The following is a 26,284-nucleotide window of genomic DNA, read 5'->3' as shown; positions in this document are numbered from 1 at the left end:
GTTCATGTATGAAGTGTATAATTACAGCAGCACACGCTGTCTGAGTTGAAACATTTATTTTGGGATGGACAGACATCGAAGCAGATACATACTAGCAGTGTGACAAGCTGCTCTCCTGGCGATCCAGACTTGACTCATCCCTCTTAATAATTTACCCTCGGTCTAAAATGCATGAGTGGACTCCTGTAGGCCACATGCAGCTCTCTGGTCTCTCGCTCTCTGCTACATCGCAGGTGGAGAGCCTCGCTAGCTGTTCTCCGGTAGGTCTACTGGGAATCGTCTGAAGGGCAGGTTAATACCACAATGCTTTGTGGCTCTCTCGGGTACAGTAGGAAGAGAATAACATGGCACTTAAGGTGAAAGGCAACAGGGTCAGCATCGGGTAAGAAATATGGCTTGAACCTGTCCATATAAACAATCAGAGAAATCTAAAAGTACTGTTAGAATTCATTCATATCATATTTTGGAATGGCAACATACAATAGAACAATAGATGTAGTAACAATACCATAATAATGATATGGGAATAATGTACTAAGCTTTCTGAGATATGATATACAGCAAGTCTTAGCATATGCAACAGTGGATCATAAATATTTTCTTATAAAGCAGTAGTGGCTTTTTTGCATAAAATACAAACCCATGTTTTCCAATTGCATGAATCATTCTACAGTGTTGACTGAGTACTAAAACATGAAACATACGTGTTCTTGGGTAGGGTTAGCATAAAGGAGGATTTAAATACTGACATTGGGGAGATTAAATACAAACATTCGGAGTCTCTTCAGACCATCCCACTGATACAAGGGGTGGGCCTTTGGTTTTAGTCCCAGTGGGTTCCTCAGGGGTTCAGACATCAGCCAGTGTGAAGGTAGCACAAACACAGTGCCTTCATTCTCCTCACACTGTACTGTGGCTGTGTCTGTGCGTGTGGCAGGTAGACATCACTCGGAGTTCTTATAGTTGGTGAACAGGTTGTACAACACCCTCAAGGTAGACTTCAGGTTCAAGTTCACAACGTCTAGAACCGAACAAGACACACAAATTAAGTCAAAAGTTATTCAAAACAAACTGCTCCCAGGGTAAAGATAACAAACACACACACAAAAAATAGGCAAGTCAAGGTAGTTCATGCTGCTTGACTGATTCTGGGTAATATTGGTATGCAAAAATAAAAATGAAAACACCCACACATCTTGTGAGACTTTATATTCAGAATGATAAGAGTTGGCGGGGTTAGGTTGGGTGTGTGGGTCAAAGGCTGGCTTAGACATACACCAATGTTCAAGTATCTAAAGTGAGGGAACAGCTACACCTATTGGACATATATGGCATTACAGCTGCTCATGTGTCATAAGCTCTCCGATGCATAGCCTACCTAAACCAAGCTTCCCTTTCCAACTGAATTCACGCTACCTGCATTCCCCCACCATGTGTTACTGGCTTTCTACTATACCTTCCGGCCTGGCTTTGGGCTTCTTTAGGCCTCCGTCCTGCATTAGTTCAAAGGCAAACGCCACGTTGTGAACCTGAGGGGAACCGGGAGAGAGGATCAACCGGAGGAAACTGCTAAGAGTCGACTAAAGAACCACCATGTCTACAAGTCCACCACTTACAGAGAAACACCACTTCTAATAATCCTACCTACCTTCTGCTCAAAGTTCTCTGGTGTGAGGAAGAAGTTGTAGAGGGGGACAAAGTAGTTCTCCAGCAGTCCCATCAGCAGCACCAGGTACACACCATCAGCAAACTGGACACAAGAATATAAAAACCACATGACGATATGGAGGAAAACTCACTGTATCTTATGCCCAGTAGCTACAGTATGTTATATTGATTGAGCTGTTGTGTTTTTAAATAAAGCACCATCAGATTTCTAACCTGGGACTCCAACTCAGTGACCTCCAGGTTCAGCTTGTTCAGGTGTTTGTTCACAAAGGTGACGAGGGACTGATGGAGAGAGGTATAAAAAAATATTTTAAAAAGAGTAAAGTATGAAGGAACCAAACACAATGCCTTCTGCAGGTTTGAATCTCTCTTCAAATATTTGACCTTCTTCACAACGTTGAGCTTGTCCGGTGCATGATCCAGGAGGGTGTCAAATGCATCCCTTTCTGAGAAACAGGAGATAATCATCTTTTTTTAAAACATTTTTAACTCCACATTAATCAAATTTTACAATCGACCTCAATGTTCAACCAACAAGTACTCACCAAATCTACCCATCATCATCCTAGAAAGAAGATAAAGAAAAGCGGAGTTGTTACACCTGTATACTGTAAGGACTTCCACGGAAACTGAAAACATACAACCGATATAACGGAAGTACATACTCTGTAGTGCTCGTCAGCTCCTTAGTCACATGAGACGTCTGCAGTATGCCTTCTCTTTTCTAAAACAATCAAACCCACCAAAACACACAGGTCAACGAGTCATCCTCATGACGTGTAATAGATAATAGATGTCAAAGTGTGCTGTGTCTCCGTACCTTGACCACCACCACCTGTACAGAGACGTGCTCTGGCAGTCTGATGGGGGCCAGGTAGTGCATGGCCAGAGCCACCAGCAGGTACACTATGGCCACCAGGTTCTTAGCATGGATAGCTGTGGACGGCAGAGGAGACCAGAAGAGGGCGTTGTGAGCCGTGACATCACTTTGAATTACCATGGCTGGAATGACTTGACCATGGTTGAATAGTGTGCTATATTCACTTCAGTACTACTGTAATTCAGGTGAAATAAGGTGAAATACAGTTCAGTACTACTGTAAATCAGGTTAAATACAGTTCAGTACTACTGTAAATCAGGTTAAATACAGTTCAGTACTACTATAAATCAAGTGAAATACAGTTCAGTACTACTGTAAATCAGGTTAAATACAGTTCAGTACTACTGTAAATCAGGTTAAATACAGTTCAGTACTACTGTAAATCAGGTGAAATACAGTTCAGTACTACTGTAAATCAGGTGAAATACAGTTCAGTACTACTATAAATCAAGTGAAATACAGTTCAGTACTACTGTAAATCAGGTTAATTACAGTTCAGTACTACTGTAAATCAGGTGAAATACAGTTCAGTACTACTATAAATCAAGTGAAATACAGTTCAGTACTACTGTAAATCAGGTTCAATACAGTTCAGTACTGTAAATCAGCTTAAATATAGTTCAGTACTACTATAAATCAAGTGAAATACAGTTCAGTACTACTGTAAATCAGGTTCAATGCAGTGCCTATGGTAATATTCAACGAGAAGATAATGTATATCTTTAAAGACTTAGGATGCCATACCAGAACTGATCTGTAGCAGCGATTGTGTAAAAGTATGTGTCTGATGGTCTGTGAACCCTTACGTTAGTCCTGTGTGTCAAGCTGGATATTGAATGACTGTATTTTCAGGGCTTAGTGCACAACTCACAGTCGACGCTCCACTCGATGGACCAGCCGTGAGGCCGGAGCAGCTCGTTGACGGCCTCCAGTACCGTCTGGAGCTTCTGTTTCTGTCCTATCTCTGACTGGGTCACCTCAGCCACGTTCAGCTTACGCCCAGACAGCTTCTCTGTCACCGGGAGAGAGGAGTTACACGGTTATGCAGATCTGTATACTATAACATTCATCCGAATACTGTATACTGCAAAGTTACCTTTTCAACCCTATCATTTGATGTACAAACGATCAAACACAAGTTCAACCACAGACACTACACAAAGTCCAAGCTAATTCTGCCTTACCAAATAATTTCTGAAGCACCTGTCCATCATAGCAATCCTCCTCCAAGCCTTTGACGATGATCCTGTCCTCTTCCAGCTCATTGTTGATCCAGTCTATCAATACCTAGGAACAAGAACATACAGTTGAAGTTTCAGGTGTGGATCTGTTACCGGTGTTTGATCTACAGCATACAGAGAGAAATACTACGCAACGCATAAGACACCTACCCTCTGAAGATCTTTGAATTTTGGATTCTCCCTTGAGGTCGGATCCAGCATGTTCCTCTCAGCATTCTCTTCTAAGAAAGGCATGATGGGAGAAAGACACTCAGCTGTGAAGCCAACTAATACATGGTGGAAGTGAACACATATTCTGACACAATCGAAGACTTCAACATGCCCGCCCACCCACCCCCACACACACACACACACACACACTCAGTCCTCTTCTCCTGTAGAGAGCACAGTTATCTTAAATCATAGAGTGAATCGGTTTGGTGATGAGGGGAATTATTAAGACACAGGGTGTTGTCCTAACTCCACCCCTCTGCACATTGCTCTTTCATTTCCTCTTCCACCAAAGGTCACTCACAGTCACAATTAGTTCCCGGAGTGCCCAGAACCCCCAAATCAGCTTCAGTAAGGTCTCCAGACATAACCTCGTAACCCTCAGGCATCAACGAGTACAGTTGTCACCAAAGGCCAAAAGTGTCATCAACAGTCCACCAAAGGCATCAGAAGTAAGTGACCAATACACCTACAAGACTGAAGTGGAATGACAACAAATGGCACAACATTTTTGGATACATACGATTCTGTAGATGAGAGAGGCTCTGGTTTGTCCAGGAGGCCTACAGAGACATTCCAAGTGGAATCCTTTCCCCCAGAGGGTTCTACATGGAACCCAAAAGGGTTCTACCAGGAACCAAAAAGGGTTCTCCTATGTACTGTATGTATGGAGGTTAGCATTAGGAGTTTGAGTTGGTGTTACCGAGCAACACAGAAACATGTTGTACGTATGAAGGTTCGTTTTAGGGTAAGGGTTTGAGTTTTAGGAGTTCTTGTTACCCAGCATGGTGTCCTCAGGGTGGATTTCAGTCCCAGAGGGCAGCATGGGAGTGTTGATGGCATTCTTCCCCTCCTCATGAAGGTCACTCACTGAGGACAGGGACAACAGAGAGGACCCAGCATTAGATAAACATTTTTAGTCAGTAGCATTAACCTCAGAATGACCGCCACCACACACATACACACAGTTTCAGTTTCAAATTGTATAAGTCGCATGTACGGGATACGCATGGTGTACATCGTCGAATCGTCACGACAACGCAACAACAATACAAAAATAAGGAAAGACAAGAATACGAACATAAAGTAAATGGCTCTGTTGGAGTAGAAGAAACAACAACGTACAGCTCAAGTTTCAGGTGTAGATCTGTTATCAGTGTGTTCAACAAGTGACAGTGTCTAGAAAGAAATACTAGGCTATGGATAAGAGCCTAGCACACACACACACACACACACACACACACACACACACACGTGAAGATATTTATATTTCCCATTCTATTAAAGCTCAGTGAGAGGACACACATACAGCACACCCCACAGCTGTCTAAGGGTGGCGGCAGTGGGCTCCTCTGTGTGTGTGTGTGTGTGTGTGTGTGTGTGTGTGTGTGTGTGTGTGTGTGTGTGTGTGTGTGTGTGCGTGCGTGTGTGTGTGTGTGTGTGTGTGTGTGTGTGTGTGTGTGTGTGTGTGTGTGTGTGTGTGTGTGTGTGTGTGTGTGTGTGTGTGTGTGTCTACCCAACTGTCTGGTGTGAGGGGGGGATTAACACACTGCCTGGAGCCTAAGACTGACGCCACACCTTCTCCATGGGTAGTTCTACACTAATACTAATCCAGAAATCTAATGGCTCTATTAGTGAATGGATGATAACAAGCACTCAATAGGACGCATTGACATGAATTCGCTGATCACTGAGGACATAAATAGTCTCTTGTGACTGTTAAGCACATGTAATACTTGATCCTGGGTTCCAGAGATTAGGCTGTAAACAAACCACAAGATGAAGCCAAACCACTCTGTTGCTGAGCTGAGCTTTGATTCACCTTCACTGACACAAGCTGACGTTACCTCTGGGATTTGGCTAGTGTCTACATTTAGGCCTCTAACCCTAATGGCTACATTCCTTTCATCTTCCTCTGCGGCAGAAAACAGTAGACAGGGCATTTAAGGTATGCAGAAAACAGCAGACAGCACATAAGGTATACAGAAAACAGCAGACAGCACATTTAAGGTATGCAGAAAACAGTAGACAGTGCATTTAAGGTATGCAGAAAACAGTAGACAGGGCATTTAAGGTATGCAGAAAACAGTAGACAGTGCATTTAAGGTATGCAGAAAACAGCAGACAGCACATTTAAGGTATGCAGAAAACAGTAGACAGGGCATTTAAGGTATGCAGAAAACAGTAGACAGTGCATTTAAGGTATGCAGAAAACAGCAGACAGCACATTTAAGGTATGCAGAAAACAGTAGACAGTGCATTTAAGGTATGCAGAAAACAGTAGACAGTGCATTTAAGGTATGCAGAAAACAGCAGATAGCACATTTAAGGTATGCAGAAAACAGTAGACAGTGCATTTAAGGTATGCAGAAAACAGTAGACAGTGCATTTAAGGTATGCAGAAAACAGCAGACAGCACATTTAAGGTATGCAGAAAACAGTAGACAGTGCATTTAAGGTATGCAGAAAACAGTAGACAGTGCATTTAAGGTATGCAGAAAACAGCAGACAGCACATTTAAGGTATGCAGAAAACAGCAGACAGCACATTTAAGGTATGTAGAAAACAGTAGACAGTGCATTTAAGGTATGCAGAAAACAGTAGACAGTGCATTTAAGGTATGCAGAAAACAGCAGACAGCACATTTAAGGTATTCAGAAAACAGTAGACAGTGCATTTAAGGTATGCAGAAAACAGTAGACAGTGCATTTAAGGTATGCAGAAAACAGCAGACAGCACATTTAAGGTATGCAGAAAACAGTAGACAGTGCATTTAAGGTATGCAGAAAACAGTAGACAGTGCATTTAAGGTATGCAGAAAACAGCAGACAGCACATTTAAGGTATGCAGAAAACAGCAGACAGCACATTTAAGGTATGTAGAAAACAGTAGACAGTGCATTTAAGGTATTCAGAAAACAGTAGACAGTGCATTTAAGGTATGCAGAAAACAGCAGACAGCAAATAAGGTATACAGAAAACAGTAGACAGTGCATTTAAGGTATGCAGAAAACAGCAGACAGTGCATTTAAGGTATGCAGAAAACAGCAGACAGCGCATTTAAGGTATGCAGAAAACAGCAGACAGCGCATTTAAGGTATGCAGAAAAGGGATGTTGTTGATGTTGGGGAGAGGAGTAGTCCTCTGTAGTTTCTAACGATGTCCTATCTGATTTGCCCTGCTGTAGAGCTCAACCACAAGCCAGCGGGCCTGCCTGCATCACACACCAGATCAGCATTTCCTTTCCAATTACAGTCCTGCGTTTCATCATAATTGTGCTATTTCCTCCCACTGTGACTCTGTCCAGTACATCTGTGATACAATCGAATGAGTGAAAATTACTGCTAAGGATTTGACCAAAGCCCTCCCAAACAATAATATAGCCAAATAATACTGCCGTAGAAATGTAATGTGTCAATAGATCACAACCGAAGCTGAATCTGGATTACAAACACAAACACAAACGGGTCCCTAACAGCAACATACCAGCAGCACTCACAAAATGTAAATACGGTACAGGGTATGCTTCCCCATTCATAAATCAGAGTTCCATAAGCAGCCAGCCCTTCCAGCCAATCCCACCAAGTCAAACAGAACTACCTTGTTTCTTCCTCTTGGTCCCACATAGTAGGCCCGCCATGTCTCCAGAAATTAGCCCAGGGATCCCAGAGGTGCTCAGAGAGTAGCAACGAAGTGAAGGTATAGTGATAGAGAGAGTGTGTGTGTGAGAGTGTGTGTGAGGTCCTGCCTGGTGGGACTAGGCAGTGGCCGAGGCATCATCACGTGTTTATTTCTGTCACAACCTCCCCACCCTTGCGGTCTAGTTACAGGAGCAGAGGAGGGGTGGGTGTATGAGTGTGTGTGTGTGTGTGTGTGTGTGTGTGTGTGTGTGTGTGTGTGTGTGTGTGTGTGTGTGTGTGTGTGTGTGTGTGTGTGTGTGTGTGTGTGTGTGTGTGTGTGTGTGTGTGTGTGTGTGTGTGTTGGTTCTTCTATCCTTGTGGGGACCTAACATCCCCCAAAGTCCCCACAAGGATAGTAAAACAATAACAACTAGGTTACAACTAGGGTTAGGGTTAGAATTAGGGTTAGGGTTAAGGGTTAGGAGTTTGGTTTAGGGTTACGGGTTACAGGTTAGATAAAATAGGATTTTGAATGGAAATTAATTTTAGGTCCCTACAATGATAGGAGAACAACAAATGTGTGTGTGTGGGGGGGGGGGGGGGGGGGGGACAACAACACAGGACAGAAGGCATGGATACTACTACACTACACTACTGCACTGACATGGACCAGGAAGGTGCACGGTAACACAATATGATTAAACTATCATACTGCATAGGAGAACAGTCTAATGCTGGATAAACTCAGACAGCAGTGTGATGTTCCTGTTTTTTGTTTATATGATAATCCCAGGTAAGCTACGTATGAAAAACCCAACAGGCTATCTTTCTTGGTTAGAGATGTTCTTTAGTGTACAACTTCATCCTTATGCTATAAGCATTGCTTTCAGATCTTAAAGGTCCAATTTTTATCTCAATATCAAATCATTTCCTGGTAACAATTAAGTAATTTACTGTGATTGTTTTCAATTAAAATGGTCAAAAAGAAACAAAAATAGCATCTTAGCAATTTTGCTAGGGACTGCATGGAAGTTTGGAACTCTCTTTCTTATTGGTCTATTAAAGAATTTACCACCTGGTGATGTCACAAGACAGGCCAAAACTAAATCCCACCACAACAGGCTGACATTTCTTACACTAAAAGATATGGAGTCATTATCATCATTTTCAAAATGTCACAGTATTATTCCAACCTCATAGTGTGTAAATACACACTATATACAAAAGTATGTGGACATCCCTTCAAATTAGAGGATTTGGCTATTTCAGCCACACCCGTTGCTGACAGGTGTATAAAATCGAGCATACAGCCATGCAATCTCCATAGACAAACATTGGCAGTAGAATCTTGGCCATGTACTGTTATAATCTCAACCCGGCACAGCCAAAAGAGGACTGGCCACCCCTCAGAGCCTGGTTCCTCTCTAGGTTTCTGCCTTTCTAAAGAGTTTTTCCTAGCCACTGTGCTTCTACATCTGCATTGCTTGCTGTTTGGGGTTTTAGGCTGGGCTCCTGTATAGCACTTTGTGACATCGGCTGATGTAAAAAGGGCTTTATAAATAAATGTGATTGATTGAATGGCCTTACTGAAGAGCTCAGTGTCTTTCAAGGTGGCACCGTTGAGCAGCCCCGGTCCACTGTAAGTGCTTTTATTGTGAAGTGGAAATGTCTAGGAGCAACAACGGCTCAGCCATGAAGTGGTAGACCACACAAGCTCACAGAACGGGACCGCCGAGTGCTGAAGCGCGTAAAAATTGATTGCCCTCGGTTGCAACACGATTCCAAACTACCTCTGGAAGCAACATCAGCACATTACCTGTTCATCGGGAGCTTCGTGAAATGGGTTTTCATGGCTGAGCAGCCTATTCCTCTTAATATAATTACACTCATTTAGTTCTACCCCCAGCCTTGCAGTGAAATAAATCACCAGCCAGCTTCTTTGCAGGCATTATATGAAACACCTGTCATGGTTAAGACCATTAGCAGAGTGGAGTAGGCAGAAGACTGCAGTCAATGGACAAAAACAACAACATACCACCAGCAATTTAGCTGCAAGCTGGAGGTAAAGTGTGTCAAATTCATGGTGTAAATATCATCTAAATATACCCATTCAATGAAGATGAAAAGCTTACATCTCCTTATATCTCAGCAGATTTTCAATGTAAAACAAGGTTCCCGTGCCCTCTGGGGGGACTTGATTTACTGTGACCCGGGGAAAGTTATTTATGCCTCAGTGAGACAGGCAAGGCCTTAAATTTAGCTCAGTTTATTTATGTCGGACAGGCAGCATAGGCATGAGTGACTAAACGGACACAGAATCCACACACACCCACTGTCCAGAGCTGAGATGACCATATCACAACCCTGGACCTGGGCTATTCAGAGCTTTCAGTTGACCCGTCATTAGCTATGATATGACAGTCATGTTGACTCTACTACTGGTAAACCTTCACTGATTTATAACACTTATCAGGCTTCAGAAATAACATTACATAAAGGAACATCATTTCAACGGAGAAAACCGTCGCAATCAAATATTTCTCTACATCTCTATATTTCTCTATAACTGCCAAGAGACAGTTCTAATATATATACTGTATATACACAGTGCCAGAAACTATTCATACCCCTTGGCTTATTCCACCATCTTGTTGTGTTACAGCCTGCATTCAAAATGTATTAAATAAAAATAAAAAAGTCGAGCCCATCTACACACAAATACCCATAATGACAATGTGAAAACATGTTTTTAGAAATGTTTGCAAATTTGTTGAAAATGAAATAGAGAAATATCTCATTTACATACAGTAAACGTTCAAAAGTTTGGGGTCACTTAGAAATGTCCTTGTTTTTGAAAGAAAGGCTCTTTTTTTGTCCATTAAAATAACATCAAATTGATCAGAAATACAGTGTAGACATTGTTAATGTTGTAAATGACTATTGTAGCTGGAAAAGGCAGATTTTTTATGGAACATCTACATAGATGTACAGAGGCCCATTATCCGCAACCATCACTCGTGAGTTCCAACGCCACGTTGTGTTAGCTAATCCAAGTTTATCATTTTAAAAGGCTAATTGATAATTAGAAAACCCTTTTGCAATTATTTTAGCACAGCTGAAAACTGTTGTGCTCATTAAAGAAGCAATACAACTGGCCTTCTTTAAACTAGTTGAGTATCTGGAGCATCAGCATTCAATTACAGGCTCAAAATGGCCAGAAACAAAGACCTTTCTTCTGAAACTCGTCAGTCTATTCTTGTTCTGAGAAATTAAGGCTATTCCATGCGAGAAATTGCCAAGAAATGTAAGATCTCGTACAACGCTGTGTACTACTCCCTTCACAGAACAGCACAAACTGTCTCTAACCAGAATAGAAAGAGGAGTGGGAGGCCCTGGTGCACAACTGAGCAAGAGGACAAGTACGTTAGAGTGTCTAGTTTGAGAAACAGACGCCTCAGAAGTCCTCAACTGGCAGCTTCATTAAATAGTACACGCAAAACACCAGTCTCAACGTCAACAGTGAAGAGGCGACTCCGGGATTTCAGCTTTTAATTTTGTCTACATTTCTAAACATGTCTACAAACAAAATTAAATTTTGTCATTATGGGGTATTGTGTGTAAATTAGAGACAAAAATCTCAACTAAATACATTTTGAATTCAGGCTGTAACACAACAAAATGTGGAAAAGGTAAAGGGGTGTGAATACTTTCTGAAGGCACTATATATAGTGCAGTTGGAAAGTATTCAGACCCCTTCACATATTCCACATTTTGTTACGTTACAGCCTTATTCTGAAATGGATAAAATAGTTTCCCCCTACTCAATCTACACACAATACCCCCATAATGACAAAGCAAAAACAGATTTGTAGACATTTTTACACATGTACACGTTTACATGTACAAGTCTCTTCTTCTTATCGGTGTCCTTAAGTAGTGGTTTCTTTGCAGAAATTAGACAGTGAAGGCCTGATTCATGCAGTCTTCTCTGGTGAGTTGGTGTTGAGATGTGTCTGTTACTTGAACTCTGTGACGCATTTATTTGGGCTGCAATTTCTGAGGCTGGTAACTCTAATGAACTTATCCTCTACAGCAGAGGTAACTGGGTCTTCCTTTCCTGTGGTGGTCCTCATGAGAGCCAGTTTCATCATAGCGCTTGATGGTTTTTGCGACTGCACTTGAAGAAACTTGAAACATTCAAAGTTCTGTCGTTTCTCTTTGCTTATTTGAGCTGTTCTTGCCTTAATATGGACTTGGTCTTGTACCAAATAGGGCTATATCCTGTATACCACCCTTATCTTGTCACAACACAACTGATTGGCTCAAACACATTACGAGGGAAAGAAATTGCCCAAATCTACTTTTAACAAGGTGTAACGGATGTGAAATGGCTAGCTAGCTAGTTAGCGGTGTTCGCGCTAAATAGCGTTTCAATCGGTGACGTCACTTGCTCTGAGACCTTGAAGTAGTAGTTCCCCGCGGCTTTTGTGGAGCGATGGGTAACGATGCTTCGTGGGTGACTGTTGTTGATGTGTGCAGAGGGTCCCTGGTTCGCGCCCGGGTATGGGCGAGGGGACGGTCTAAAGTTATACTGTTACATTTATGCTGTTTCCCATTTAACAACAGGTATATACACATGTTATATTTTGTATTGTATTTTTGTATTTTGTTCGCCAAGTATGAAAATGTGATGCAAGGGATTTTGCCATCGACAGCCATCAATACCGTTAAGCCCTGCACAACTAACGTGCTGTTTCCCATTTAACAACAGAAATAAATGCTCAACTGGGACCACTGGCCGAAGTGATATATTTTGAGAAAACACAACGCATGGAGAGTACATTATACATCTGTTACAAAGGCACACCTGTTAATTGAAATTAATTCCAGGTGACTCCCTCATGAAGCTGGTTGAGAGAATGCCAAGAGTGTGCAAAGCTATCATCAAAGCAAAGGGTGGCTATTTGAAGAATCTCAAATGTAAAATACATTTAGAATTGTTGAACACTTCTTTGGTTACTACATGATTCCATGTGTTATTTCAGTTTTGATGTCTTCACTATTATTCTACAATGTAGAAAATAGTAAAAATAAAGAAAAACCCTTGAATGAGTAGGTGTGTCCAAACATTTGACTGGTACTGTATATCATTCAAATGTTTTAATTTGTTAATGTAAAAATGTTCCTCTGTATTATACAAATACTTTCCCTGTGAAAATGAGTGCTGGGGACATATCAGAAGCCCATTTATTCAGTGTAATTTGAGAAGGTAGTTAGGTGACTGACTGTATTATACAAACATTCATTTATTTTTTACATTTGCAGGGGAAATGCAGTCGGTCACCTAACTAACTTCTCAAATTACACTGTACAAATGGGCTTTTGATATGTCCCCAGTACTCATTTTCACAGGGAAAATATTTCTCTATAGCTACTCAAGCAAATCATTGGGGCGGCAGGGTAGCCTAGTGGTTAGAGCGTTGGACTAGTAACCGGAAGGTTGTGAGTTCAAACCCCCGAGCTGACAAGGTACAAATCTGTCGTTCTGCCCCTGAACAGGCAGTTAACCCACTGTTCCCAGGCCGTCATTGAAAATAAGAATTTGTTCTTAACTGACTTGACTGGTTAAATAAAGGTAAAATAAATAAAAAATTCTAGATTATACATTTACTACATAGACTAGAACAAAAATATGTGAAACAAAAAAGAAAACTTACTTGTGGGAGCACTTTCTGAGGTAGACATTGCTGTAACACTAAAATAATATTTCCCTCAGTCACACCCATTAAGACATAATGGAGACACTCGTCATTATAATACATTTAAGGCCATGACTAGCACTTTTTACTGACTATTATCCCTCTTAAGTCCAGTGGGGTGGTGATTGACACTAGCCTTAAAAGAACACATCAAGGAGAGAGATACTTCCTTTCCGTTTATCTGCAGAAACAGTCACAAACACATGATATCTAGGTCCGGCACACACAGCAGGAATCTGAGTTCAACACATAGCAGTAATACAGCTATTATAACAGACATTTATTTTCTTCAGAAGACCTTATAATGTGTATTGGGCCTTGATCACAAGCTGCTGTTCATAGTCTCAAACTGAGAGTTGCAACTTGTACACTTATTGGGCAAATCATACAGTACTGAATGTGTGGTTTCCATTTAGATTTTTTTTTGTAGGCAACAAGCTCTCTCAGGCACCCCTTCAGGATACACAGAGACGAAAGGAAATTTCCCAAAGAGCGAAATTGAATATAGAAAATGCCTAAAGTAATTACCCAGTGAATGTACAGTTAGGCCTATACCACTCAGCTAATTTGTTTTGTCTGGTTGTGATCTTTCTTAGTTAAAAAAAGACTACATCCAACCTGACCTGACTACACCTTTCAATCATTCACTGAATACATCTATTTGTATTTATTTATTCTGCATTTATCACAGAAAGACTGTTCTTCCATCCCCCCAGGCCAGAGCTATCATCACTTTCACCAGTCGCCACAAAGGGGCACTCTTTAGCTGTGGTATAAGTAACAAACACGGAACACGAGCTTTACCTTCAGGAAATCTATTCCCCCTTAATAGAGCACGTGCCCAGAACACATATAGGAGGTACTGAGTCTTGATGACTGGGATTTACTGGGGTTCCACAGCAATTGCAACCTAGCCTCCATTCTTCTGCCTTTAGAGTTCCTTATATAGAAAATGACAAACACATGGCCAGGCAGGGAGGGACTGACACACACACACACAGGGGCCGAATCTTGCAGCTGTTCATACTAGACAGAGAGTTGGGAAGTGGGCTTCAAAATGGCTTGGTAAATAAATGAAAAAGTGAAACTGCACAACTAGGTCGGTCCAAACGTAATTCAAAAGAGAAGAGAAAGTAAACATCATGGGACAGTAATCCTCTTACTCCTTATCTTAATAACCTTGCATTCTTGGCATAGGTGATGACCATCTGATCTATTTATGTTTATTACATCATGAGGAATGCCACTTGCCAGTCTACTTTCTTTGTGGTTTTTTTCTCCTTCTATTCACTTTGAAACTTCCCAAGGTTAAGAGAGTTTTTTTTTTATTTTTTTTATTTTTTTTACAAAAGTATAACTTGCCATGGCATGTATGATTTGTATGTTTTATAATAGTAGGCTACTTCTGATCATAGCCATTTCAATGGCTTGAAATAAAGATGAGAAATATTTGACATGGATGTGGCTCATGCAACCCGGTTGTTGTTCTTTATTCCAACTAAAAAAGGTTTTATGAAGTCATATCCTACATTTAGACCCATGTCAATATAACGTATTGATGGGAAACGTAAATTGCAGCACCATGGACAGCGGGGAATAAAACGGATACACAAATGAGTGTTATGACAATGTATAACGTCACGCTTTAGGGAATTAAGCTTATACGTTACCTTCTTTGGACTTCTTCTTTCTAACCAGCGTTCCTCCTAATTTTCCAAGGAAAGATTCGTCCTTTTTCATCTTGCCTGACTGCGAAGTCGCTGACCTAACAGGAGCTCCAGCCATCTTTGAGCGACGGTCAACTAACTGTTCGCTGCAGCTCAATTCTGTGAAACCTCAATCCCCGTGATTCATTGAACACCTGGAATTAAGTCCGCTGGCAGGAAAAAGGACGTGGACAACACTTCGGGCCGGTAGCGGTAACAATAGGAGGAGAGGAGCGCCCGTTTGACTTCAATGGACCGGATGACTCAGTTAGCAGACAAGGCATCGCCTTTATTATTGGCTGCCCGACAGCGCCGGTCAATGGCTGGATGTCGGTTGTCCCATGAGAGGAGAGGATGCGTCACACAATAGCCCATAGAGGGACTGCTTGATGCATAACAATTTGTCATAGGCTACTCAACATCTATACCAGTAGTCCTTATTCAGAAGCAGAACCACATCTAATACTCTGAGGAAATAATACATCATTTGCCATTTCCATGTATTTTGGCAGTAGTGTTTTACAGCAGTATTTCTGTGCTATGCTCTAGTTTTCCATAGAAAATAGGTTTTTGCTTTTGACAGAGATCACAGCATTGTCTACATCTTGTCTGCCCAACAGCATCCTCTGTATGAATAATGACACTAATACTATTAATATTAATACTGAATGACCCTATGACTTGACTTCATTTGCGCAAACAGGAAGTTGTTTCTCAATTTCCATCACACATGGACTGATGAAAACAGAGTAACCATGATATTCATATTTTGTTGTGTTGCAATATGGAGATTACGCAGTGGTGCAAGTTTCAGACATTTTCAATTACTAGATAGCAGAATGACCAACAGATAGTTTAATTGTTTTTAATTACCAAAATTACAAACAGTATAAAAATGGATGCCTGGGAGATGGATTTTCTCCCTTGGTCACAAAACCAATTGGTGTGGAGATGACTTCAGTCCTGGTTCTGTCCTTTTTCCTCGACTTCTTTCCCCTTTGCAGCTTTAAAAGGACCAAAAAAATGTATTAACAAGCTGAGTGGTCAGTATTTTCTTGAGGTGTCTATCCTATTAACTATTTTAGTTTTCTAAAATGTTATTATCCATTTGAGTAACTGAATAGGTTTCCTTAGATGCTGTGATCATTTGTTCACCTGCATTCTGCAGAAGTCCCCAGTGTGTCTGCAGCCTCTGTCTCAGTCTCTCCATGGCCTCCATGTCCTCAGGGAGAGGGGCCCCCAGGGGCCCCAGAGAGGGAGCAGGGTCCCCCAGCAGAGAGGCTGCCGTGGTCCCTACAGCCTCCTCCTCACCCTCCTGGGATGTGACAACAATATGTTAGAGGATCATCCCTGCAACACTCATTCGACCGTGAAAAAAATACAGGAGAAAAAATAATCATAATTCAAAATACTTTAAAACTGCATAGCTAGGACCAAGTCAAAGTGGGGCACTCACTCCCTCGGTGTCCCTCTCACCTGTAAAAGGGCAAGTGTGTGGCCCTGTGCCAGGCCCTGGAGTAGGCTGGTGATCTGTGCCCAGGCCGCCTTCCCCACCCCACTGCCTGGCCCCCGCGCCAGCAGCACCAGCCCAGGGTCATACTCATAGGCCAGAGGCAGGAGCAGGCACAGCACAGCCTGCATCAACCCTGCCACATCACTGCAGCCCTGTGGTGGGACACAAACACACACACACTGACTGTAATAATACACTGTACACAACAGATGCTGTGCATTAAAAGTAAGGTAGAACATAACATACATCTCCTCCATAAAATCTTGGCAAGCGCAACAAGAGAATCATGTCGCAGGAGTATGTTTCCTCTTCCAAATCATTTGCTGTACCTTTAACAGAGACACAGAAACCTGATATCTGGACTTCTGCTCCTCTGGCTCCTTACTGCTGATCTGCACCACTAGTGCTTTCCTAAAAGAGAAAGGTGAAGGAGATGGTTTAGAAGGGTATTTATGACTGTGCAGTTACTCAACGTACTGTGCAAACATTCTCACCCGTCCTCAGTGACGTACGTCGGGATCTCCCCATCCCCCAGGTACACCAGCAATAACCTGTGAGGAGAAAAACACTCACCAACTGAGTGTTCGCCACCAGTTCCTCTGCTGGCTTATGTATGTCCAGTATTGAGAATGTACTCAAGGTCAAAGGTCATAAACGGTGTATACCGGTTGGTGAGAGACATCCGAGCATGCTGCGCGGCACACAGCATCGCCACGGAGACATCAGGCACCAGCGCCAGACCGTTACGAATCTGACAGACAGTCAGCATCAAAGTGCCAGGTTAGCCAAAGATCAGAGGTCAAACCACACCATCTCTCTACAACTTGTGGTGCTTGGAATAATAGCCCCATAGTTCAGTTCATAATACATAAACACACAATACCCTCTGTGTATTCACCATGTTCCAGCCCCAGGAATAGCAATGTGTTGCATTGCTTCGTCACAAGCAAACAAAGGCAACATAAAATGTACTGGAACTAAAGAAACACACGGGCAAAAGTTGTGTGCAATTGATGCAGTGCAACAATGGAGGGCATTTGATGAATGTAATGACTCACAACGCAAAATGACGTTTGATGAGTAAGATGAAATGACGCTTAACTTCTAAACACAGCTCACCTCTTGTTTCTTCATCTTTTCAAAGAGCGCGATGACGCTGCAGAGAGACATGAGAGCATCCTCCTCTGCCGACCCTTCAAAAAAGTTATCCCTGGTTATAAAATAAGACAGTGTTATTGAAGCTTCACCAAAAACATTGGAGTACAACAAATACCATGTGTATTCATAGTGATCAAAGTAAAAGTACAAATTGATTAAACAGGAACTATGATCATACTTTAAAAGTTGCACTATGCAGAAAACGCTCCGCCATTTCCTGGTTGCTCAAATTCAAATAGTTGGTTTAATTTCAGTTTATGTGACAAAACGCAAACAATAGTGTAGAGAATCATTGTACCATCTAAACCGTTGTCAAATATATTTTATATAACCAAAAATATTGTATTTTCAGCTGTTTGAAGCTGGTATACAAAACCGAAAGTGAAAGACGGCAAAAACCGGAAGCTTAGAACAGATCTACCACTTCTTATACTTGATATTAATGAGGACAGATCTATAACACACATTTCTATGTGAATTTGATCAAGTTGGCTAAAAAGTTACATATTGCAGCTTTAACATTATTGTGGGTGAAGAATGTATCTGGGGATATTTGTTGGGGACAGACTTAAATCTGAGGTATCTCAGGAGTATAGGTTAGGGACAGACCTTAGTCTTTGCAGTATCTCAAGAGTTGGGGCCAGTGATGACCTCACACGGTCACATCTGTCAGGGACCTCCAGGTCAGCAGGGAGTGCCACTTCAGTGTGGACCGGAGGAGCCAACCGGGACGGAGGCTTCATCCACACCACCTCCTCTTCCTCCGTTTTCTGACCATCCCCCTCTTCTTTCTGACCCCCCTCAGCCTGGACACCCTCTTCCTTCTCTGCCAGCTTACAGCGTTTAGTGCTGGGCTCAGACACGGGTGGGGCAACTGGAAGGGAAGTGAATGGACGGAGGGAGGAAAGATAAAATTAATAGCTATATTAGGGTAATGCAGGTTGATATGTTGTAAATGAAGTGATGAGATCTGAGCGTGATGTTATATAGTACCTGTGTGTTTGAGGCAGGCCCAGTAGGGCTTGTGAGCTGATCTCACGCACTGAATGGACTCCAGAGCACTGCAGGGTCGAGAGAGAGCGAGGCAGACACAATGCAGTACGTTAACTGACTATACAAGCTATTTAGATTATAGCCTTTTTAAAGCTGTGACTGACACATCAGCCCACCTCTCACATGGGCCGTTCAGTTCTGACGTTTGGGGGGCGGGATCTCCGAGTAAGGTCTGGACGGTCTGGCACACTGATTGGGCCAGTGAGGTCAAGTTGTACCCTCCCTAAAAAAAATGTTTTTAATAGAGTGAATCGAGGTACAAAAAAACAGCAAAAACAGTTCCTGTTTTGTTCATGTGACTCATTTCAGAAAAGAGTGACACCGTTAAATATCATAAGTCTATGAGTGACCGTCACCTCCAGGACAGCACACAGTTTCCCCCCAGCCAGGGACTTCAGGAGGTGGGTCAGGTGGGCAAAGATGTCTGGGGTGGCACACATGTGACCCTGGGACACAAACATAAAAGAACGCTTGATTATACTGTACTACCGAAACAATAGTGTCTAGGCCTATATTAGTTGGTCATTCATTTAAGCAGTAGAATGCCTTACCTCTGGGTCTCCAATGGCAGAGTCAAAGCCAGCACACACAAAGACCAAATCTGGGCTGAACTGGAACAAAGAGTATTAATTTCTCTCAGTCATCATTTGAGGTTGATATGTAGAGAGAACGTCGCACACGTTTTGTGAGTGCTGCCGAATTCTGACCTGGGAGAATGCCTCACCTCATATGCGATGGGTAGGAGAACATGGAAGAAGACAGAAAGGTAATCACTGTTCTCCATCCCCACCTGTAACCAGTCAAGAGATCAAATTGAGAACTGAAGGCATAATGCTACTGAGAAAGTAACAAGTACTGTATGGTAGGCGGGGCTACTTGATATAAAAGGACTTCTAGAATTCTACTTCTATGGAACTCACCTTGTTCCAGGGTACGTTGATGTTGAAGCCAGAACCCTTCTCCTTGCCCACACTGTCATAGTCGGATTCCCTCAGGTTGGGCCAAAAGCCTTGGTGCTCATAGCGGTGCCATGAAAAGTACAGTACACTGGGGGGGGGGGGGGGGGGTCAGTCAGAGCAATCTGCAGATCAGACAGGATTGATTACCAGACAAAAGGTCCAGTTAGGATCAAGAAAAGACACTCACCTTGGGTCATCCTCAAAAGCGAACTGCACCCCCTGTCCGTGATGCACGTCCCAGTCCACTATCAACACCCTGGGGAAACAAAAACATTCTTCGAAAAAACAAACACACATTCGCCCATTCTATTTCTTATTCTACTTTCAAAGTCCTACAATGGAACCAGTTAAGAGTGTGTTCTATTCAGGTCCTGCTCACCTCTTGATATCGTACTGTTTCTTGGCATAGTGGGCAGCGATGGCCACGTTGTTGAACACACAGAAGCCGTTGGCAGCACTGCGCTGACTGTGGTGTCCTGGGGGTCTGGGGGATTGATGAGAAGAAAAAAAAAAGGTGGGAGAGGGAGGTGAATCCTGAGTACCAGATACTGTAACTGTGCATACAGGAAGTCCATGACACCTTGAGGGGTATTGTAAATAAAACAGCTGAGGACAAACCCATATGCACTCTGTTCCTCCGTGGTTAAAACTCACCTGACCAAGGCCATGCCGTTCCTCACTTTCCCCGTCATCACACTGTCCACCAGCTGGAGAGTGGCCCCGATGGCCAACTTGGCACAATGGTAGATGTTCTAGAGGCGAAAACACAAGCAGAGATCATGGGTTTCACAATGCTAACTCTGTTTCGGGTCAGCCTCAAAGTCAGGTCCCATTCTGTGCTTTTCAATATTATGTGCACTATACTGGATCTTCTCCATTTGGGACAATGCAGCGATTAGTTGATTGATTGACTAGTCGGTTGGTTAGTTGACTGACTGTCCATGTCATCTCACCGGGTGGAAGTAGACATCCCCATACTGCTGGGTGAAGGTCCTCAGCTCATCAAGGCTCATGTGTGGTGTCTTCTTTACTGCCTCCAGGTACTCCTCACTGTAGGTACGACATAGAGCAGTGTGTGTGTGTGTGTGTGTGTGTGTGTGTGTGTGTGTGTGTGTGTGCATGCGTGTGCGTGATAGACTCACCTGTGAGCCAGTAGGATCTCTGCGTCGGTGGCCTGGCGTATAGGCACAGAGACACAGCGCTCAGCCAGACCCTCCTCCTGCAGAGCTGTGTGACTGACAGTCAGACGCTCAGGGACCTCAATTTTACAAGCCGGGCTGAAGAGAGGACATGCAAAAGAACAAAGTAAGCCAAACAATTAGCAGAGGTCATTCCTACTCTGCGGTGCCTTCCGGACCACATAACTTCTGTGGAAAAAATATATATATTTTCCATTTGTTTTGTATTCTATCAGAAAAAGGACATGTTTGACTATCAGATAAACATATTGGTCAAGCCCAGGCACTTAAATCCTAATAAATATAGGCATATTGTTCACACACGGACCACAGCATATTTCCACCCTGTTAGGGACTTGCATATAACTATCTGAAGGTGTTAACAATGCATGTAAATATCTAGATTTTGATTTTCTAAGTAATCAAATGTTCCTTACTCTATTATGTTGATTTACATTCTTCAAATAATTATAAATCAATGATTATTAAGTGAAACGTGTGTTATTTTCCGAACAATTTGCACCACATTTTCCGAATAAGAGTGAATATCAACAGAATTTGGTCAACAGTTTTGCATATGCAGTTGACCCCTTCTATCTCAAGTTACCGCAAAGATATACATAACATTTGATGTTATTGTTCAATTATTATTTGAAAACACTGACCTAACTGGGTGGAATGAAGCATAACAGGATGGAAAGCAATAACAGGGTGGAACTAATACCAATAATAAACTAAATATTTAAACAAAGTTATATTATGCACTTTTAAATCTGTGGAAATAGTCCAAAATAAAAACATTACATTTATAATTAGAATCACTTTCAATTTATTACATTTTCTATTTACTTTGTCCTTTTTAAAAACATTGTCAACCTAACCAGATCTCGGAGACTCAGCAGCTTCTAGAGTTGCTTCTTTTAAATCAAAGCAGGGACAGGCTGTGATACCCCCCCCTCATCTCTTTGGCAGAGACAGGTTATGCCTCTGTACTTGATGTGACCTGGCAACACACATATCACATGATGCATCTTCATTGAGTCTTTCACTGCAGTTTTTGGACGATAAAATAGTTGCAGAATGCTGTGGTAGCCATGCTGGTTAAGTGTGACTTGAATTCTAAATAAATCAGTGTCACCAGCAAAGCACCCCCACACCACCTCCTCCATGCTTCACGGTGTGAACCACACATGTGGAGATCTGTTCACCTACTCTGGATCTCACAAAGACACGGCGGTTAGAACTAAAAATCTCATTTGGACTCATCAAACCAAAAAGGACAGATTTCCACTGGTCTAACACATTGCTTGTGTTTCTTGGCCCAAGCAAGTCTCTTCTTATTGGTGTCCTTTAGTAGTGGGTTCTTTTCAGAAATTCGACCATGAAGACCTGAACAGTCGATGTTGAGATGTGTCTGTTACTTGAACTCTGTGAAGCATGTATTTGGGCTGCAATCGGAGGTTATCCTCTACAGCAGAGGTAACTCCGGGTCTTCCTTTCCTGTGGCGGTCCTCATGAGAGCCAGTTTCATCATAGCACTTGATGGTTTTTGCGACTGCACTTGAAGAAACTTCTTGACATTTTCCTGGATTGACTGACCTTTATGTCTTAAAGTAATGATGGACTGTTGTGTCTCTTTGCTTATTTGAGCTGTTCTTGCAATAATATGGACTTGGTCTTTTACCAAATAGGGCTCTCTCTGTATACCACCCCTAACTTGTCTCAACACAACTGATTGCCTCAAACCCATTAAGAAGGAAAGTAATTCCACAAATGAACTTTTAACAAGGCACGCCTGTTAATTGAAATGCATTCCTGGTGACTACCTATTGAAGCTGGTTGAGAGAATGCCAAGAGTGTGCAAAGCTGTAAAGGCAAAGGGTGGCTACTTTGAAGAATCCCAAATATATTTAGATATGTTTAACACTTTTCTGGTTACTACCATGTGTTATTTCATAGTTTTGATGGCTTCACTATTATTAATGTAGAACATTTGTAGAACAAAAATAAAGAAAAACACTGGAATGAGTAGGTGTGTCCAAACCTTTTACTGGCACTGTAGATAAATCCGAGTCCTAATACTTAATTAGCTTTGCGCTGTTGTTTTCCCCGCCCCAAAAAAGATTGACACTCCCTGAATGTGATGCAATTGTGGGAAAGGGCTGTTTTTTAAAGGGGTATCACTACCAACTAACAGGGGAGAAAGTGAAATCAGGGAAAGGGGGATACCTAGTCAGTTGTACAACTGAATGCATTCAACTGAAAAGTGTCTTCCGCATTTGACACACAGAAAATCTTAAATACGGTAACAAATACAATAATCATGAGAAAAAAGTATTGACTACATATTTTAAGTAGGACTACAAAAACAAGTAATAAATATTTGTTTATTTGATTAATTATTTGATGGCTTATATTTCTCATAGAAGACGATGAATAGCACCGGGGAGGTGGCAAAAACACCTACATCCACTGAAATCAAAATGGTAAAAATGCATAAAAGTGCAATCGGAAAGCATTCAGACCCCTTGACTTTTTCCACATTTTATTACGTTACAGCCTTTTTCTAAAATGAATACATTTTTTTTTTCAATTACCTCAATCTACACACAATACTCCATAATGACAAAGCGAAAAAGGTTAGACATTTTTGCAAGTGTATTAAAAATAAAATACAAAAATACCTTATTTACATAAGTATTCAGACCCTTTGCTATGACACTTGAAAAAGAGCTCAGGTGCATCCAGTTTCCATTGATCATCCTTGAGATGTTTCTACAGCTTCATTAGAGTTCACCTGTGTTAAATTTAATTGATTGGAAATTATTTGGAAAGCCACACACCAGCCTAAAAGGTCCCACAGTTGACAGTGCATGTCAGAGCAGAAACCAAGCCATGAGGTCAAAGGAATTGTCCGTTGAGCTCCGAGACAGAATTGTGTCGAGGCACAGAAACACCAGAACTCTTCCTAGAGATGGCTGCCCGACCAAACTGAGCAATAGGTGGAGAAGGTCTTGGTGAGGGAGGTGACCAAAAACCCAATGGTCACTCTGACAAAGCTCCAGAGTTCCTCTGTGGAGATGGGAGGACCTTCTCCGCACCACCAATCAGGCCTTTATGGTAGAGTGGCCAGACGGAAGCCACCCAGTAAAAGGCACATGACAACCCGCTTGGAGTTCGCCAAAAAGCACCTAAAGCCTCTCAGACCATGCAAAACAAGATTCTCTGGTCTGATGAAACCAAGATTGAACTCTTTGGCCTGAATGCCAAGCATCACACCTGGAGGAAACCTGGCACCATACCTACAGTGAAGCATGGTGGTGGCAGCATCATGCTGTGAGGATGTTTTTCAGCGGCAGGGACTGGAAGACTAGTCAGGATCGAGGGAAAGATGTACGGAGTAAAGTACAGTACCTAGATGAAAACCTGCTCCAAAGTGCTCAGGACCTCAGAATGGGGCATATGTTCAACTTCCAACAGGACAACGACCCTAAGCACACACAGCCAAGACCACGCATTAGTGACTTCGGGACAAGTTTCTGAATGTCCTTGAGTGGGCCAGCCAGAACCCAGAATTGAAGCCGATCTCTGGAGAGACCTGAAAATAGCAGTGCAGCGACGCTCCCCGTTCAACCTGTCTGAGTAAAGGGTCTGAATACTTAAGTAAAAGTGCTATTTCGAATGTGTATTTTGAATAAATTTGCAAACATTTCTAAACCTGTTTTTTCTCTTTTTCATTATGGGTTATTGTGCGTAGATTAACGACGGGGAAAAAACGTGTTAATCCTTTTAGAATACGGCTATAACGTAACAAAATGTGGAAAAAGTCAAGGGGGCTGAATACTTTCCGTATGCACTGTATATCTTTGCACTTATATCTTTCCACATTTGACACTAAATAAGAAGTGTTATTTCCTGGGGATTGAAAAGGCACCACATAACAGGAATGACCCAGCTAACAGTGTGCACTCAAACACTTTTCAACAAGTACACTCACACGCAGCCTGCACAGGTCAGTACACATACACACATTGCTCGTCCTAATATCTCTACATTTCTTAATTCCATCATTTTACTTTTAGATTCGTGTGTATTACTGCACTGTTAGAACTAGTAACACAAGCATTTCGCTACACCCGAAATAAAATCTGCTAAATGTGTGTATGCGACCGATACATTTATTTTTATTTGACTCACCAACTCATACGTACACACAGCAGAACGATATTTATCATAATCAGTTTTTGCTCTCTTTCGCTATACTGCAGTGTGTAGGACAACAAAAGGCACAATAAGGAAGCAAGACTTACTCAACCCATAGCAGTTTGTAGCGAGTCATCTCCTCATCATAAACCAAAGCGGTTCCAGACGACATCTTTCAACAAAGTATTCGTGACTTCAATGGCAGAAGAAATGGATCACACCTTTAAAGAAAAGTTGACGGAATGTAAATTGCTACCTGTCAAGTCGATATACGAATTTAGATTAGACTTCAGGGAAACACATTCATCGCGCTTTTCTTGCCAGCGGCGCAGACATGTTTGTGTTGCGTGACCACAGGACAGATTTGATTGGTCTAAACGAGTACATTTATACATTTTGAATTTCATTATGTTTTTAGATATTAATAGCACAAGTGGATTTGTAAAATGACCTAAGGTGAACATTTGTTGAGCTCAATCAAAATAAAACATTCTGTAAAAATGCAAGCTTTATGTCTTCATAAATTCACCCTCCCCCTTGTGGTATGAGTTGGTATGTTTTAGGGTTTGAGAAAAAAATACAATTGATGGTCACTCGTAAGACACCAGTCCTGTTAGAAAACAACGTGTCAATGTGACTGTACCATATCACCGAACACGAATTCCAATATGATGCAATCTGAAGTGCTTTCTTGACCAGATTATATTTCAGAGCACTACATAAGAGAAAAATCATGTAATGAGATCCTCCTCAGTACCCCAGGGTGACTGGCTGGTGACAGGATCCAGTCAAACAAATTAGATTGGAGCCAGGCGATGAATTCAGTGACTACAGCCAGCTGGCATCAGCCACCCTGCCAGATGGTCAGCTCCACAGCACCTACCATGACCAGCAGCAATGGGGCACTGTGTTTCAGTGGCCACTGGAGGCCAAAACAGAGCACTTGATCGGTCATTTCCAGGATTCATCTCTACTGCCATCAACCAGAAATATCCCCACAGCCCCATAAGCATTGAGCTACAACACTGTACTATATAAATGTCAATGTATGTTGAATATAGTAATTGTTTTGATCAAGCAACACTGGTTTTATGACAGTAAATGCTCCAGAAAAACCACCCATTATTTTGACAATGG

The 26,284-nt window shown here is 42.0% G+C and overlaps 1 protein-coding gene and 1 long non-coding RNA gene across 9 annotated transcripts; one reads left to right on the top strand and one right to left on the bottom strand.

The window, feature by feature from the left end:
- Positions 1-39: 39 nt before the first annotated feature.
- Positions 40-25,635, bottom strand: parvb (parvin, beta). 8 transcript variants are annotated; one of them, XM_020456958.2, is made up of 20 exons: positions 25,255-25,635; positions 20,909-21,043; positions 20,720-20,816; positions 20,421-20,518; positions 20,146-20,250; positions 19,954-20,022; positions 19,728-19,854; positions 19,532-19,597; positions 19,359-19,418; positions 19,164-19,253; positions 18,924-19,030; positions 18,748-18,815; positions 18,364-18,628; positions 17,716-17,806; positions 17,262-17,347; positions 17,091-17,147; positions 16,926-17,007; positions 16,560-16,748; positions 16,239-16,398; positions 15,924-16,087 (listed from the first exon to the last, which is right to left on the bottom strand). In XM_020456958.2, the coding sequence occupies exons 1-20, from the start codon at positions 25,317-25,319 to the stop codon at positions 16,041-16,043; spliced, it is 2,064 nt and encodes a 687-aa protein (XP_020312547.1). In that variant the 5' UTR covers positions 25,320-25,635; the 3' UTR covers positions 15,924-16,040. The 8 variants fall into 8 exon arrangements, with proteins under 8 accessions (XP_020312548.1, XP_031657035.1, XP_020312550.1 ...); XM_031801174.1 differs by lacking the exon at positions 25,255-25,635 and adding an exon at positions 25,142-25,164 and having other exon boundaries at positions 15,933-16,087; XM_020456959.2 differs by lacking the exons at positions 16,926-17,007; positions 17,091-17,147; positions 17,262-17,347; ... (12 more) ...; positions 20,909-21,043; positions 25,255-25,635 and adding exons at positions 40-1,021; positions 1,457-1,529; positions 1,649-1,750; ... (7 more) ...; positions 3,940-4,010; positions 4,780-4,869 and having other exon boundaries at positions 15,048-16,087.
- LOC116356284 (uncharacterized) lies at positions 24,868-25,653 on the top strand. The gene is made up of 2 exons (XR_004204788.1): positions 24,868-24,956; positions 25,213-25,653. It is a non-coding gene; the product is annotated as an uncharacterized LOC116356284 (long non-coding RNA).
- Positions 25,654-26,284: the final 631 nt, after the last annotated feature.

This window comes from Oncorhynchus kisutch, linkage group LG22, assembly GCF_002021735.2.
Source record: "Oncorhynchus kisutch isolate 150728-3 linkage group LG22, Okis_V2, whole genome shotgun sequence".
Lineage (NCBI taxonomy): Eukaryota > Metazoa > Chordata > Actinopteri > Salmoniformes > Salmonidae > Oncorhynchus > Oncorhynchus kisutch.
The sequence above is the reverse complement of the archived record's forward strand: the minus strand, read 5'-3'. Positions and strand labels throughout refer to the sequence as shown.